Raw genomic sequence first — 18008 nt, forward strand, 5'->3', positions numbered from 1 at the left:
GCCACTCCAGACCTTAATCCCATAGAAAATCTGTGGAGGGAGCTGAAGGTTCGAGTTGCCAAACGTCAGCCTCGAAACCTTAATGACTTGGAGAAGATCTGCAAAGAGGAGTGGGACAAAATCCCTCCTGAGATGTGTACAAACCTGGTGGCCAACTACAAGAAATATCTGACCTCTGTGATTGCCAACAAGGGTTTTGCCACCAAGTACTAAGTCATGTTTTGCAGAGGGGTCAAATACTTATTTCCCTCATTAAAATGCAAATCAATTTATAACATTTTTGACATGCGTTTTTCTGGATTTTTTTGTTGTTATTCTGTCTCTCACTGTTCAAATAAATCTACCACTAAAATTATAGAATGATCATTTCTTTGTCAGTGGGCAAACGTACAAAATCAGCAGGGGATCAAATACTTCTTTCCCTCACTGTATATATATATATATATATATATATATCTACAGTTGATGGATCATTGTCATTACAATATGTACCATTTGCTAATGTAAATACAAAGGCAATATTTTCAAATAAGAATGATACAGATTTTATCAATAAGGCTAAATTCATGGTCATTATATATTTATACAGGGAGAGTGGCTATGCTTGCACTGCCAGACTCAGAGAGCCCTATCTGGTAACCTGGGAGACATGGGACAAATTCCTAGACCATTTCCTACGTCTGGAACCGAATCAGCAGATTTACCCAAAGTCCAAACAATCAAAATATCAGAAGGTGTTCAGGCTACTGAGACTCTTCAGCCTACTGTCCTTAAACCTACCACTGAAGAACAAATAGTGGCATCAAAAATACAATCTTTGGAATCTGTTGTTGCTCCTCCTGCCTCTATACAGACTACAGATGCAACGCCCATTGAAGCTGCTGACAAAACAGATGAGTTGAAATGTATACCTACAGAACCTACAGTAAGAGAGGAGAAACTGACTACAGAAGAACTCATACAGCATGTAAGCTCTCAGGAAGCAGCGGCAATCCAGATAGAATTAGAGACACCACCTACTGAAGTTGTCATCACAACAATTGAGTTAAAAAGTGAAATCGCACAACCATTGGTCAGGACAAAAGCTGAAGTAGACTTTCCAAACATAATGCAGCCCCCTACTGTTGAAGCATCACTTGAATTTAAGGAGACTTGTGAACTTACACCTATGGTAATGTACACAAAAAATGTTACAGTGAGCTCCTTTTTACAAAACCCATTTACCCATATCAAAAATATCATTATTTATTAACTAATACAAACTTTTTTTTTTTTTTTACAGGCAGCAAAATTGGCAGAAGATTCTGTATTTCCAGATAAGCTTATCCAAAATGAAGAGTCTGTAATTCAGTTAAAGATTACTCCTACTACACCCTGTGAGCATGAAGGCATAGTACTGTCATTATCAGGGGACAAGACAAACAACTTGAAGGTGAATGATAAAAAGGACCCACAGGGAAATAATATATTTCCAGTTTCAACTGAATCATACAGTTCATCTGAGGAAGAGCTTAAAGAGATTCAGAGGGCTAGCGAATCTCTTTTGAAGGAAACTGCAGCAGAACTTGCTCATATTAAAGGAAAAGTGTGTAGAAAGCATTATTCTGATTCTGGATATGAAGAGTTCATACAGACAGAGCTAAAGCAAACAATTGCAGATAAGGATTTGCCACCAACTTATCACCAAAGTTACATTACAAAACAGATCAGAAAAAAGGACTACCAGATTCTGCATGAAGTCAGTGATGCAGACAGTGGAAGTAACGACCATGAAGCTGAAAGGATCGTAAAGAAACTTCATGTGCCTGAAGAAAGTGCTGATAGTTGCCTCTTGTCTCAAGAAGACCAAATAATGCATGCCAGTCCGATCTACAAAACAGTAAAAACATTTATCCTGAATGATAATGAAAAGGAAGAAACCACAGACCTTAAGAGCACAATAGCTGTTTCTGTAGAACAGAATGTTCCTGTCAGTCAGATTTCAGAAGAAGAGAGCTTAGCTGAAGATATGTCTAAAGATGGTGGATCTTCCAGTATGCAAGTATCCCATGTCACATCAGGAACTACATCACCTACATCACTGTCCTCACTTGGTGAAGAAAGTGATAGCAGTCACAAGAAGGATAGTTTAGAGGGAAAGCAGCAACGGAAAGTTAAGCATAGGCAAGGTCAACCCCTTCAAATTATAGTAGACTCCTCTGAGGAGGAAGAGATCCTGGAGGAAGGAGATCAACTTATAGAACAGGAAATACAGAGGGAAAGTGATCAAAGACAATTCAAAATGTCTTACAAGATATTACATAAAGAAAAAGATCCATTTCTAGATCATCCACCAAATTATCACTCTCAGATAGAGTGTATATCTCAAACTGATGAAGTATTGCAGGTTTCAGAAATAAACACATATGAGACAATTTCTTACTCTAACATATCACCAAGAACAGAGTCAGAACAAGAAAATGTTGTTAGCCCCCGACTGCCACCAATGGATTTATTGCATGATGTTGGAGAGAAACAATTAAAGAGTGCAGATGAGGCATATGAAGAAATGATGCAGAAAGCCCAAGAACTTAAAGCTATGACAAAGAAAATCACTCCACCTGATATTGAGCCACTGTATGGAGGCATGCTGATAGAGGACTATGTTTATGAGTCACTAGTGGAGCAACCAGCTCAGGCTATAGCAGCTGATCATAATACTACTGTAGATGAGTACTTGACTAATTTGTCTGTTACAGAAACAGTAAGAAAGCTTAGAACACCAGAGGAAGCCTATGAGGAGATGCAGAAAAATAGAGAACTCATGCTAAAAGATCAAACAATTGAACATGCATATGTAAACAAGCCTGACACTGACACTTGTTATGTGAATATATCAGAACATTATGAGTTTACAAAACACCAAGATGAAAATTGGCAGTGGTATGCCGAAACCACAAATGATGAACTGCTGAATAGGGAAAAAGACATTATGACACCAGGAACAAGTCCTACACAATCAACTCCAACTCCTCTATCACCAGTATCACCTTTGTCTTTGTCTGAGCCTTTACATGATTCTACTGAAGTAATACAAATTCCCTCAAGTGGGGAAGAGGATAATGACAAGGATGAATTTGTAACTGAACCTGTTGAGTGTACTATGGAGCCTTACAGGGCTGGGTCAACATCTCCACAAGATCAGCCTCTTAAAAATGTTCTCTATCCTATTCCTGACCTGAAAATTACTCAGTGTTCATCTGGTGAAGAGGAGGCTGAGGATGAAAGCATCACACAAGAGTATGAAATAGTTATGTTAAATGGTATTGCTCAGTGTGATGACAAATCAGAGGGAGCTTCTGAATTCAAAGAATATTCTGTAGAGGCACAGTCAATAGAGTCTGAGCCCACGTCTGTTGTGTCTGAAGTTCCACTATCAAAATTAACATTTGAACATGTGTCACTTGCTTCTGCTTGGGATTCACAAGCATCTGCTCTGTCTCCACCAATTACGTCCTTAGATTTAACATCATTTTCTTCATGCCTTATAGATCAAACTGCAGGGCAAGCCTCCATTCAACCAAAAAACTATGTTGCTGAAAGTTCAAAAACTCTTGGAGCTGATTCTGCACAAGTTATAATTTCAATGGAAGACTTCGTATCAAGACCAGCACTTCAACATTTAGTGCAACCTACTCCTTTAATTGACATTTCAATGGAAGCAATTATATGCCCCTCCCAAATTGCTGCATCTAATCAACAAACCATAAAAGTCTCAACAGCTCCTGTTCCAGCTCCAAGTCTACCTGGGATGTCTGCCACTAAACCACCACTAGTTCCAAAGCCAATACTAGTTTCTTCCCCAGTAGATAATGTTTCTGAATCATCAGTGACTCCAGAACCAACCCAATCTCCTAATACAGCTGATGTTTCAATTTCAAAACCACCACTAGCTCCAAAACCAGTTTTCACTTCAAAACCTACCTTGGATGCAAGTATTGTTAGAATACAAGATGGAGTATCACAGCCTGATTCAGTTTTACAGAGTACACCTTCAAAAACAATTCTAGAACCAACAAATATTGAAGATTATTCTACCATTATGTCAACATCTACAGTAACTTCAGTGTCCACACATGAGCAAATTACAGTTTCTGTTTCAAGTCAAGCAATGAGTCCAACCTCAGTATTAGCTACAGTGTCTTTCATTCCAGATTCGGCAACTGCACCAGCTTATGTGCCACAAGCCCCAATTCCATGTGTAGCTTCAACTCCTTTTGTGCCTGATGTTCTGTTTCCTATATCAGAGTGCCCAAATCAAGTACCATCCTTAGATCCCACTCCTAGATATTCTGGAAGAGAACATACATTTCCTGCCATTGTTCCAGAGCCTGTTCCATTTATTGTTGAAATGCCAGACCTAATGTCTTCACCTTCAAAGTATCCAATTCATAGTACAGCTTTAATATCTACTCTAGCACACACTCCAGCTTTAACCAGTACTTCAACCATAGATAAAGGCCATATTTCTGCCCCGAATGCAATATCAACATGCTGCTCCACAGACACTCTCTCTACAGTCCAGAGCATATCTGTTGCACCATGTGTTCCTTCCTTATCTGTGGAACAGAGCTATTTTTGTTCAACCATTTCACAGCCAACAAAACCAAGTGTTCTAGTCGATTCATATATGACAGCTATGACCCCAGTTATTAAAATTCCCATTTCCTATGTAGATGCAGACAAATCACTTGTGGAAGCAACAGCAGCCCATGAACTCCCTGCTGCAGTTTCACAAACCTTCCAGTCTGTAGAACATTCTGCCACAAAGGTTTTTCCAATCATAAATACAACTGTAGACTTTGTCACTTTGTCTTCTCTACCAACTCAGTCTATAGGAGTGGACACAAAGCCAAATACAGGAAATGTTCAACTTGTAGTACATGGCTCTCAGACTGTGACTCCTGCTCTGCAGACAGGACAAGGTACTGCTATCATTGTGCCAAGTGTTGAAAATATACATATGATAAAACAAGAAACACAGGATATCATTACTAATACACCCACCTCCATTCAACAAGCTAGAAGTCCACCTGTTATTGTGAGTGTATCCACTGTTATCAGTTCAGATGCTTCTCCTCTTGTGGCACTGAAAGCTAGCTTGTCTAGTGACTTACCTTTTGTGTCAACACAACTTGAACCTCAAGTGGCAACAGTCTCCAGAGAAAGAGCAGATAACCCAGTCATTGAATTTCCACCACCACCTGCAGCTACACCACCAGCTCTACCACCTGATAGTTTACTTAATACACATTTTAACCAACAATCAATGGTACCCACTACTACTGAGTCTGTCAAAAGTATAGCCAGCCAAGCACCTAGGGCATCAGTGAAACAAGTTGCAACCACCATACACAAATCACCTCCCCCAGTACCACCTAAACCATTTTGTCTACAAGGTGGCCTGGTGTTCAGTCACAAATCAAGAGAAAGTGTAAAACCATCAGTAATTCCTGAAGCTGCAGTTGCCAAAGTTGGCCATGCTGCAACTTTACCAAGAACAAGAGAACCTCCTAAGGCCCTTGCATTGTCCTTGACTGCCCCTGCTGATATCAAACACAGTATTTCATCTCCAAAATCTCCCTTGTCACCTAGATTTGCAAAAACTCTTGAGACATATGTAGTTATAACATTGCCATCGGAACCAGGTTCACCAGTGGAAGGTGTTACAACCCAAGCTCCAATACGTAGACCATCTCTACCTTCTCCTAAGCAGCAGGGTCTTGTTAGTGTATCAACAATGTTTACTCCACCTGTGGTGTGTGCATCAATGGCTGTGATTTCACAACCTGGAGTAGCTACCCCACCAAAAGTAATATCTGCCCCTGTTTTAACAGCACCAATTATTCCAGGACAAACTGGGTATTCGGCACCAGATGTTACAAGTAAGACAGCAATACATAGTGCATCTACTATGATTTCAACAACTGATGTGACAGTTGCCCCAGCATCAAGTGCAGTTTTAGCACCACATTCAGTAGCACCAAGCCTTGCCTTTGTGCCCCAAACAGAAACAGATGTACTACCCATTAGCATTTATGAGGAAAAAACTATTTACTGTGTACCACCTGTGACCACAACAGTATATCCTTTACCAACAATAGTTTCCATGCCCACTATAACATCACCAGTTCTGGCTGAAATTCCAGACTTTACTACAGAACCAAAAATAAATACTGTGTCTACAGTGTTCTTGGCACCAGCATCAAGTGTGGTTTCAGTACCATGTTCAGTAGGACCAAGCCTCGCTTTTGTGCCCCAAATAGAGACAGATACAGTAGTACCAATCAAAAATGAAATTTATGAGGGAAAATCCATTTACTTTTCATCACCTGAGAACACAACAGTATATCCTGCAGAAACAGTGGTTTCTGTAACATCACCAGATACATTGCTTGCAGTATCAGCTGTGGCTGAAATTCCAGACATGTCCATAGAACCAGAAACAAATAATCTGTCAACAGTGATCTCAGCTACAGAAGTGTGTGCCACTCATATGTCAGCCCCACAAACCAATTCTCAGTCAGTGGTACCGGCATCACTACTAATACAAGAAATACCTGTAGAGTTGACACCAGCAGCTTTTACAGTAGGTATTACTCCAACATCACCAAGGGAACCTTTAGCGTCACATGATGTCATACAAGGGCTTGAGAGGCAAATGATTCAAACAGTTTATTCTGCTCCTATGCCCAATGTCCCATTGTCCACAGATAATCTGTTGGAAATGGAAGAAGAGGCTAAATCCAGAAAACGTCCATCCTCTGACCAGATTCAACCACACCAAATTTTGTTTGATTCACAAAAAATGGTTCCATCAGCATCTGCATCAACATATATACCAACTGCACCAGTAGCATTTGCTCAATTCAAAAAATCAGTTGAGAGTCAAGAACTAAGAGGAACTGATAAAGTCTTGTCTAGCATGAGCCAACTGTACTCTACACTTGCAACAACCGAACAGCACCAATATGCATTACCTAATCTTTTGGCACAAGTTGTCAAAACTGAAGTCCAGAGAACTACTACAGTATCAGTTGTTCAAGAAAGAATACCTCTAGAACCTATTTCAGATCCTACATGCAAACAAGCAACACCTAAACAAAGTGGAAAAACACGTTGCATTGACGATGTTATAGATCTCACAACATTAAAGGTCAGTGTTTCAATGACTGACAAGGGAATGGATCTGACAGCCCCTGAGTCAAATCTGCAGTCTTTCTCAAATGATTCAAGTAGTCGACAGATAACTGCTGTGCATCCAGAGATTGTAAACCTAAGTGCTGAGATAACTCCTGCTACAACACTCTCTGTTGTGACAGACAGTATCAGTGTTGTTACCTGCACTGCAACATTCACATACAACAACAACATTACAGTTGACACTCCCCCCAATTTACAAAGTGTTACTTCAATGCCTTTGCCACTTAAAACATACAAACCATTTGAACCCCTGGCACAAATTGTTTACAGACCAGTGAATTCACAAACAAAACCAATAACCAATTCAGAGATCCCCATAAACCTATCATGCGGGCCTGCTGAAACCACAGATCCTTCATATTTACCTATCACAATGGCCCCAATAATCTGCACACCTTCCAGTGTACCTATTCATGGTGAGCCTTCTACAATTGGAGCTATTGATCTCACAATATCAAAGCCAAAGAGAACTATGTTGGCTCTTGCTGCATCCACTGGGGTGGTTACAAGTGTTGTTGAAGATGTGGCACCTGTAGATCTGACTGCAGGGAGGCGAACAGTGTGTTGTGACATCCTCTATAGACTTCCATTCACAGGAAGCTGCAGAACACAGCCTCCAGTTCCCACAACAGATGAACAGCTTGCCTTAAGTAATTATAATCAACATAATGCCCCAACCCTACGACTCGAAGATCTCAGCAATATAAAAACATTAGGGTTTGGCAGTAATTTTACACAAACCGATTTGGTCACAAAAAATGGATTTGTCAGCCAAAATGATGCATCAGATGGGGCAATCGATTTGACATCAGCAAAAATATCAAGAGGTCAGTATTACAGTGCATGTGTATTTTGTTACTTTCAATGTTTGTGTCGTGCTTCCTATTACTCTTGAGATTTTTTTTTTTTAAATATATGAACATGCTCTGATTATTTTCATTCATTTGTTCTTTTTCTTTTTTATACAGATGCATGCATGTGCCTTCGTGTTCTCCCTCAGTGTTTTGGCTTTGCATCATGCTAGTATGACAAGAGTGATTTATGCATGCTCTCTGGTTTCCTCTTTGTAATCATTGTCACAGAATCTGCATGGCCTAAGTATATAGTCAAGGTGAGACTGGTTTATTTATTGAACTAAAGTGTAAATCTCCAACCACTACAGATGAAGCCCTGGACTACTCAAAGAAAGGCACAGTGTCATTTTCTGGGGTAACCACCACTCCCTCTTCCAAAGGAATATCCTCAGGAATTAAAGGTGTACTAAGATCATCAAGTGGAGTTGTGTACTCATCTGTTGTTCCACCAATTCCATCCACATTTGCAATTACCACTCAGCCAGGCTCAATATTCAGTACAACATGTAACAGTCTCACCACTATAACAGAGCCATTTTCAACACAGATCCAGGCTTCACCATATGATCTAATGAATTCCACTGAATGTAACCAATCAATATTCTTAGAAACTGGTCCATCCAAGGATATATTGCCTTCTGCCTTTGCCAACCTACTTCCCTCAATATCAGCCTTCCCAGAACTATACTCTGATGCTACTCTTGAGGTCATTGCAGCCTCTCTGGATGCCCTTGTCTCCCCAAATTTCCCTACCTTTGATGACAGCAAAAGTCAGCAGTACCAAGCTGAACATGAGTTTTTGCAATTAGAGAAACTGAAGCAGCTGTGCCTGGCTGAGGAGCTTGAATGGGAGAGACAGGAGATACAACGTTATCGTGAGCAGGAACAACTAATTGTTCAAAAGGAATTAGAGGAACTGCAGAGCATAAAACAACAACTCCTGATGCAGCAAGAACAGGAACGCAAGGCCCATTTCATTCTTCAACAGGAGACCTTTGCCCAGCAGCAACTACAGCTTGGGCAAATCAAACTTCTACAGCAGCAACTCCAGCAACAGTTAAAGGAACAAAACATATATCCATATGGATTTGATGGCATATCTCAAACCAATAGTTCAGGTGTTATCTTGGATTCCCAGTATGGCAGAGGAGATGATGGGCAGTACTGGCCAGTGAAGGATGACAACACATTATCAAAAGTCACTGTCTCATCAGTTAGCCAAGATTGGCACACTGTTCCATCTGTTGATTTAATACAGCATAGTTTGAACATACCTAAATCAGAAGATGATCTTAAAGAAACAGAGGAACAAAAACAGGATTCAGAGAAGCTGCCTGCCATAACCAAGCAAGTCACTGGTCAGAATGTAGGGTTAAGTAGTAAGAAAATAACTAGTAATTGTGTTCAAACAGATGAGGAGGAAGGATTGGAAAGACCTTACCCTGGGAGGAGAAGAAAAAGTAGGAAAAGTGTAGACAGCTGTGTGCAAACTGATGATGAAGATCAGGATGAATGGGATGTCCCTGCTAGAAGCAGGCGCAGGTCTCGCTCTAGCAGATATGCAGATGGAGAAAGGCTTAAAGGCTCCAAAGTATCCAGCATTGCAATCCAAACTGTGGCCGAGATCTCAGTTCAGACAGATCACTCTGGAACTCTAAAGAGGTCACCTGTGCGAGCACAAGTAGATGCTACATTTGACCTGCACAGAGGAGGAGAAATAGAGAGTGACTCAGATTTTACATCTGACAAAGATAAGAAACATTTATCTCCCATCGAAGTTGGTGTCAACACTCATCTAAAAGCAGATGGTATTAGCATCGCTTCAGTACCCAAATCTCCAAAGGTATTGTACTCCCCAGTCTCACCTGTGTCCCCTGGAAAGGGCACTCAGAAAACGCTAACAGCCGAACCACCAAGACACCTAAGTAGCCCAAGATCATTGAAGGCCTCGCAGCGATCACTGTCTGATCCCAAGTCTCTGAGTCCCACAACTGATGACAGAATCATGTACCAGTACTCAGATGCCTGTTCAGTAAGTCCTGTCAATTATACCGATCAGCCATAATATTAAAACCACTGATAGGTGATGTGAATAACATTATCTCGTTATAATAGCACCTTTCAAGGGGTGGGATATATTAGGTAGCAAATGAACAGTCAGTTCTCAAAGTTGTCGTGTTGGAAGCAGGAAAAAAGCAGGGCCAAACTGTGATGTCTAGATGACTGGGTCAGAGCATCTCCAAAACACAGCTTTTCTGTGGGATTGGACCACTTTTGGTAGGTACTAACCACTGCATACTGGGAACACCCAATAAGACCTGCTGTTTTGGAGATGGTCTGACACAGTCGTCTAGTCCTCACATTTTGTCAAAGTAACTCAGATCCTTACACTTGATCAAATTGGAGAGCTGATGGTTTACTTGCTGCCAAATATATATTCCCCCTTGAGAGGTGACATTGTAATGAGATAATCAGTGTTATTCACTGATACATATATGTTATGGCTGATATATACATATATATATATATATATATATATATATATATATATATATATATATATATATATATATATATATATATATATATAAAACAATTAAGGTCTTACATAAATCACTTAAAAATGTTTAACCATATCTAATTAAAGATATCAATTATGTTTCTATCTCCAGAGCAAAGGTTCACAGAGCAGTACTCCAGTGGGCTCCCACAAGAAAATAAAGCGTACCCTTCCTCATCCACCACCAGATGAGGACACTGTTGTTGGCCCCTTGGGATACAGTACTGGTTCATCCCGAAGAAGAATGTGTAGAAATACTACCATGGCTAGAGCAAAAATCCTGCAAGATATTGACAAAGAGTTAGATTTGGTTGAGAGAGAGTCTTCCAAACTCCGCAAGAAGCAAGCAGAACTGGATGAGGAAGAGAAAGAGATAGATGCCAAGCTGCGGTATCTTGAAATGGGTATCAATAGAAGGAAAGAGGCTTTATTAAAAGAAAGGGAAAAGAGAGAGAGGGCATATTTACAAGGGGTGGCAGAGGAGCGTGACTATATGTCTGATAGTGAGGTTAGTAACACCAGAGAGACACGGGGTAATGCTCATGGACTGGAACGACCAAGAACTGCCCCTCAGTCAGAATTTAACCAGTTCATTCCACCACAGACTGAAGCTGAATCTCAGTATGCACAACTTGCATACTCTCATTATCAGTATGCCTCCCAAAGTGATTCCCCAAGTCACTATTCCCAGCAAACTCTTTACCAACAGCCATCACTTTATCATCAACAGGTGTCTCCCTATCAGACCCAGTCAATATACTCTTCAGTGCCCACACTTAGCCAGCAATCACAACAAACAGGTTATGACCATGCCTCCCAACTCCTTCTAATGCAACAAAAAACCCGGCAAACTAACTTGTCTGACTTGGAGCCAAAAATAACAACTAATTATGAGGTTATAAGAAATCAGCCTCTCCTACTTGTTCCCACATCTACAGAGAGTGCCTATGGGGTCTCACATCTTGCAAGTAAATACAGTAACCTAGATCTGAGAATTGGGCTTGAGGAAAGAGGCAGTATAGCCAGCAGTCCCATGTCCAGTATTTCAGCAGAGTCCTTCTATGCGGACATTGACCATCACAATGTCAGAAACTATGTTATGATTGATGACATAGGTGAGCTTACCAAGGGGTCTAGAGGCTTGGGCTCCAGCTTCAATGTTCCTGATAAGGATATCAGCAAAAGTGATCGGCTACTTCGGGTTGCTGATGTTCGTCGAACAACAGATGTGACTGACTTCATTGGGCCGCTACAGGCTACCTCAAGATTACATTCATATGGTAAGCCAGAGGAGGACTCAATGGAGGACCCATACGAGTTAAAGTTGCTAAAACAGCAAATCAAGCAAGAGTTCCGCAGGGGCACAGACAGTCTGGAGCAACTCACAAGTCTTCCTCACTACCTGCACACTGACAGTTTTAGACATTTTCCAAAATCTGAAAAATATAGTATTGGAAGACTTACACTAGAAAAGCAAGCTGCTAAACAGCTTTCAGCCTCAGTCCTTTACCAGAAACAGTTAAAGAATAAAAGAACACTAATTGATCCCAAAATTACAAAGTTTTCACCTATACAAGAGAGCCGGGACCTGGAACCTGATTACAGCAGTTTTTTATCTTCTACTGGCTCAGCAATGGGAGGACTGTCCAGCAGAGCAAGGCTGCTTCAGGATGAAATAACTTTTGGCCTGAGGAAGAACCTAGCTGAGCAGCAGAAATACCTCGGCTCTACACTTAGCACCAACCTGGCTCAATCACTGAATCTTGGTCATTCTCTCAATCTTGGCCCAAACTTGAGATCATCCCTCACGGATGATGGCACTTATCCCAGTGGTACACGGTCCAGACCTTCTTCAAGGCCTTCCTCTGTATATGGACTTGACTTATCCATCAAAAGAGACCTTTCCAGCTCTTCACTAAGGTTAAAGTCAGAGGGTGAAGGCATAGATTCTCAATTTGGAATAGCAAGGGTAAAACCAACAAGTTTACCTATCAGCCAAAGCAGGGGCCGCATTCCCATTGTAGCACAGAACTCAGAAGAAGAGAGCCCGCTGAGCCCGGTTGGACAACCCATGGGTATGGCAAGGGCATCTGCAGGTCCACTACCACCTATCTCTGCTGATTCTCGGGACCAGTTCGGTTCCAGTCATTCTCTGCCAGAAGTACAGCAACATATGAGAGAAGAATCACGAACACGTGGCTATGATAGGGATATAGCCTTCATTATGGATGACCTACAGGGAGCTATGTCAGACAGTGAAGGTAAATTTTCTATGCAACGTCTTTAAATGTCTTGAGCAACATGTGTTATATGCATGGCTAAAAGGTTTTTGTATCTGTGTATTCTAATGTTGTTTCATAACTTCATATTTATGACATTTTGTACTATGTATTTAGTACATTGCTCTACATTTTAATTATATAATTTTTCTTCTTTTCTTTTACTTATAAATAATATATTAACATGTAATATATTAATTCTTTCAGTTGAATGTTCATTTGCATGCTCATTCACATGCTCGAATTTTCTTTTTCTTCTCTAATATACTATATAAAGAATGCAGTCATACATCATTCTTGTACTGTATACCAGGTGCCTCCATAAATCATGAATTTGAGAAGTGTAAAACCATAAATATTGCATATTGTGTAGTTTCCCATTCTAGTACTGTAATGAAATATATAAATACTCATAAAATAATACTTTGGGCTAAAGTCTTAAGTTTGGTATATCAATATATTATCTCTCTCTCTCTCTCTCTCTCTCTCTCTATATATATATATATATATATATATATATATATATATATATATATATATATATATATATATATATATATATATATATATATATATATATATAGATAGATAGATAGATAGATAGATAGATAGATAGATATTACATTTTATGAAAATATAAAATTATTTACTATAATGATAAGATCTCTGTGAAGGATTAGCAGCTAAAATGTTTCCAAGATGATGTTCAAAACCCAAATGTTCTAGAGCACAACATAAAGACAGCCTTCACATGGTTTGTCATGCATTGTTTTTGATCTTGTTTTCTGGAACTCTTATTATTCCTAATCTACAGTAATATTCCAACTAACATAATAGTTTAAATCAAGATTAAGGAATCATTTTTCATATCAAGGCACTGTGTGTCTAATTTCAGTTTCAAGCCAAATGTGAACACAGAAGCAAGGCCAAAAATGTATCTCCTTTAGGTAAAACATTGACCATAACCCTGTCTCATCACATTTCTTTGAGCTTGGTTTTGTGGATTTACGTTATTTGAGCCTACTTTAATACTAATAAGCTACTGTACTTCATCCAGGGATTAAATTGGGACTGAGTAGGTGAGGAGTACCAACACCAACAATAGTTTTTAAACCTGTTACATATTTATGGATATATAATTTTCTTATATATCTATTTTTGTACTAGGGGCTTAATTTAACACACTATATATGGGTGTCCAGATCTTACTATTTCAATATTTTTGCTTTAAGGTTTGCATCATAATATAGTATTCTTTTCTGACAGATACAGTGCCCTCCACTAATATTGGCACCCTTGGTAAATGAGCAAAGAAGTCTGTGAAAAAATTTCTTTATTGTTTAACCTTTTGATCTTTTGTTAAAAAAAAAGAAATTCACAAAATTCTCTCTCAATTACTCTGCTCTCATGGATATCAAACGATTGCAAACAAAACACATGTCTATTCCACCCCAAAATATACATATTTGTTAATTATATGTGTGGCATAATTATTGGCTTGGCACCACTATGAATTCATATGAGATCATATATATTTGAAGTATATTATAATTGATATTTTACAACTTTTTATACCTGGGTCACCAGGAACAGGAAATTGTTCAACCATGACTTCACAGGGTATAAATATGAGGTAACACATAGGCCAAATTTCCTTAGTCATTCATAACAATGGGTAAGACCAAGGTATATAGCTGTGATGTGCGGCAAAAGGTTGTTGAGCTTCACAAAATTGGAAGTGGCTATAAGAAAATAGCACAAGCACTGAAAAGGCCCATTTCCACCATCAGGGCAATAATTAAGAAGTTCCAGTCAACTGGAAATTTTATGAATCAACCTGTAATTGGACGTGTGTCTATATTGTATCAACACACTGTGAAGAGTATAGTTCGAGTGGCCAAAAAATCTCCAACGATCACAGCTGGAGAATTGCAGAAGTTAGTTGTATCTTGGGGTCTGAAAGTCTCCAAAACTACAATCTGTCATCACCTACATCACCACAAGTTGTTTGGAAGGGTTTCAATAAAAACATCTCTACTCTCATCCAAAAACAAACTCAAGCATCTTCAGTTTTCCAGACACTAATGGAAATTCAAATGGGATTGGGTTCTATGGTCATATGAAACCAAAATAGAGCTTTCACACAGAGAGGTAGCCATATGGAAAAGTACCTCATGACCATGGTTATATATATGGTGGTTGCTCTTTAATGTTTTGGGCCTGTTTTTCTACCAGAGGACCTGGACGTTTTGTTAGGATACATGTCATCATGGGCTCTATCAAATATCCAAACAATAAATAATAATTTTTCACAGCCTTCTTTGCTCATATTTGCCAAGGTTGCCAATATTAGTGGTGGGCACTGTACATAATAGATACATAATATAATACAACATTTAACCTAGCAAAATGAGCACACTTTTCTAAGTGATCGGAATTCTAGAAATCCTGGTACGGATGATCAAAGTGGCCAAAAATTCCCACTGACTTGCATTAAAAAATTCTGACTGTTATAACTCATTGAGCTTTCAATCTACTGCTAAGAAACAGCACAGTCCTTAACACTGATCAGGTTCTATTTTTCCAAACTGATCGGACTCCTGGTATTCCCTTTTCGGATGATGAAAATTTAAAAAAAAAAAACCCAATCACTTACATGGACTGAATGTCCAGAGCCTGGCTCCAACCTATCTATCCAGGTCTAAAAGTACTGTCACCCTATCTGTCCAGCTGTAAAAGTATTGGCACCCTGCCCGTGCAACTCAAAGTATTGGCACCCTATCTGCCCAGCTATAAAATATATTGGCACCCTATTCGCCCGGCTCAAAAATTATTGGTACCCTATCTGTCCAGCTCTAAAAGTATTAGCACCATATCTGTCATGCTCTAAAAGTATTGGCACCCTACCTGCCCAGCTCTAAAAGTATTGGCACCCTATCTGTCCAGCTCTAAAAGTATTGGCACCCTATCTGTACAGGTCTAAAAGTAGTGGCACACTACATGGCCAACTCTAAAAGTATTGGCACCCTGTCCGTGCACCTCAAAGTAGTGGCACCTTATTTGTACAGCTCTAAAAGTAGTGGCACCCTATCTGCCCAGCTCTAAAAAGTATTGGCACCCTATCTGTCCAGCTCTAAAAAGTATTGGCACCCGATCTGTCCAGCTCTAATAAAATATTGGCACACTATCTGAAAGCTCTAAAAGTATTGCCACTCTATTCACCTGTCTCAAAAAGTATTGGCACCCTCTCTGTCCAGCTTCAAAAGTATTGGCACCCTATCTGTCCAGCTCTAAAAAGTATTGGCACCCGATCTGTCCAACTCTAAAAAATATTGGCACCTTATCTGCCAGCTCTAAAAGTATTGCCACTCTATTCACCTGTCTCAAAAAATATTGGCACCCTATCTGCCAGCTCTAAAAGTATTGCCACTCTATTCACCTGTCTCAAAAAGTATTGGCACCCTATCTGTCCAGGTCTAAAAGTATTGGCACCTGATCTGTCCAGCTCTAAAAGTATTTTCACCCTATCTGAGTTTTACCAAGCACCACTCACATTTTCTTCAGGAAATGTACATGTGTAGTTATTATTATTATTATTATTATTATTATTATTATTATTATTATTATTATTATTATTATTCTGCTCTTGAGTCTCTGGCAGTCCATAGAATTGCTTGCGGGAAGTTATGAAATTTGGCACACAGATAGAGGACAGTCTGTTCTGTTTATACTACAAATTTGGAGTCTCTAACTCAATATCACTAGGGCCACCAACTGTTCAAATTTGCGCTCACATTTATGTTAATAACTTTTTAACCGTGTGGCCTAGAGACGAAATTCTTTTCCCTCTTAGTCCTTGTCTCAAGGCAATTTGTTTGGACACAATGATATCATTTTCTGCTATTTAGAATTTTCTGAAAAACCTACTTTTTCAAGCTCGTCCTAGGCCATTTGTCTGATTTGCATGAAAATAGGCCTGAATCATCTAGAGGCACTCACAATAAAATGTAATTCACAAAGATTTTGATAAACCATACTGTTTTCAAATGGTGCTTCAATGAAATCTACAAAGAATGTGCAAAGTTGAACTTGAGGCTGTATCTCTGCAATGCTTTGAGGAATTGTGATGAAACTTGGTCAATTAATCAACATTAGGCCCTGAGGTTAACTGCAGTGTTTCAGTACACTGCTCCATACTGGTCAGGAGATTGCAAAAACTGCTTTTTTTCTTATAACTCTTGAACACTTACCTGCATGATAACCATCATGCCAGTATGCTACCTGAGCAGTTTCAGAAAAGCACCACATACTGGACAAAAATTCTAAGAAGTAGCTGTTTTTAGTTATTTTTAAAATAAATGTTTTTTATGCTTGAAAGTTTACTTTTTCTAACTCCTAATACACTGTTCATCGGACTCTAACCAAAAACATGTCACAAAAGCTTCTTTTGCTGTTAATGGTGCCGATAATTGGCTTGACCCCGATATTGCTGCTTGCAGCTATATTTATTATTGTTATGCTTGTTCTTATTCTTATTCTTATTCTTATTATTATGCCATTCTATAATTTACATATCCATCAAATTATATTTCCATAGCTCAGCTCTGCTTATCCTTCACATATACCAAAAGTGAAACTGTGATCGTCTGTTCTCCTCTAACTTTACCCAACTACTAACGAAACACAACTAACTGAATATTGACAGATTTTTTAACTATAATGCTTAAGAACAAACAACTTTGTTGATGCAACTAAATGTGAATCGGCTAGTTGATGTGCCATTTGGTACATAACATTATACAACTTTATAACATTATACAAGCTCAATAAAATAAACTGTATGACAAAGCTAAATAAACTTTATGGAAGTAAGTAAAAAGCCATATAGACACTAATAAAATGCTCGAGAAGCCACATGTGTTGTCAGACAGCTTGTTACTTATACCACCAAAAAAAGAATGACATCTATAAATCAAACTAAATCACTGCAGTGGAAATGAAAATAATTGATTTGATTGCATGTTACCAAACCACAACTCTTGATAATTTGTTCACGCCAACTCAGTTATTGTA

The 18008-nt window shown here is 39.1% G+C and overlaps 1 protein-coding gene across 3 annotated transcripts in view; it reads left to right on the plus strand.

Moving 5' to 3' along the window:
- Positions 1-600: 600 nt before the first annotated feature.
- The window catches only part of pclob (piccolo presynaptic cytomatrix protein b), a 45380-nt gene continuing 27972 nt past the window's right edge, over positions 601-18008 (plus strand). For all 3 annotated transcript variants that reach the window (XM_053678097.1, XM_053678099.1, XM_053678098.1), the window contains exons 1-4: positions 601-1171; positions 1283-8069; positions 8405-10128; positions 10769-12917. In XM_053678097.1, coding sequence (XP_053534072.1) covers positions 650-1171; positions 1283-8069; positions 8405-10128; positions 10769-12917 — 11182 coding nt within the window. In that variant the 5' untranslated portion in view covers positions 601-649. The remainder of the gene's footprint in view (positions 1172-1282; positions 8070-8404; positions 10129-10768; positions 12918-18008) is intronic.

The sequence above is a fragment of the Ictalurus punctatus genome, chromosome 4 (assembly GCF_001660625.3).
Source record: "Ictalurus punctatus breed USDA103 chromosome 4, Coco_2.0, whole genome shotgun sequence".
Classification (NCBI taxonomy): Eukaryota; Metazoa; Chordata; class Actinopteri; order Siluriformes; family Ictaluridae; genus Ictalurus; species Ictalurus punctatus.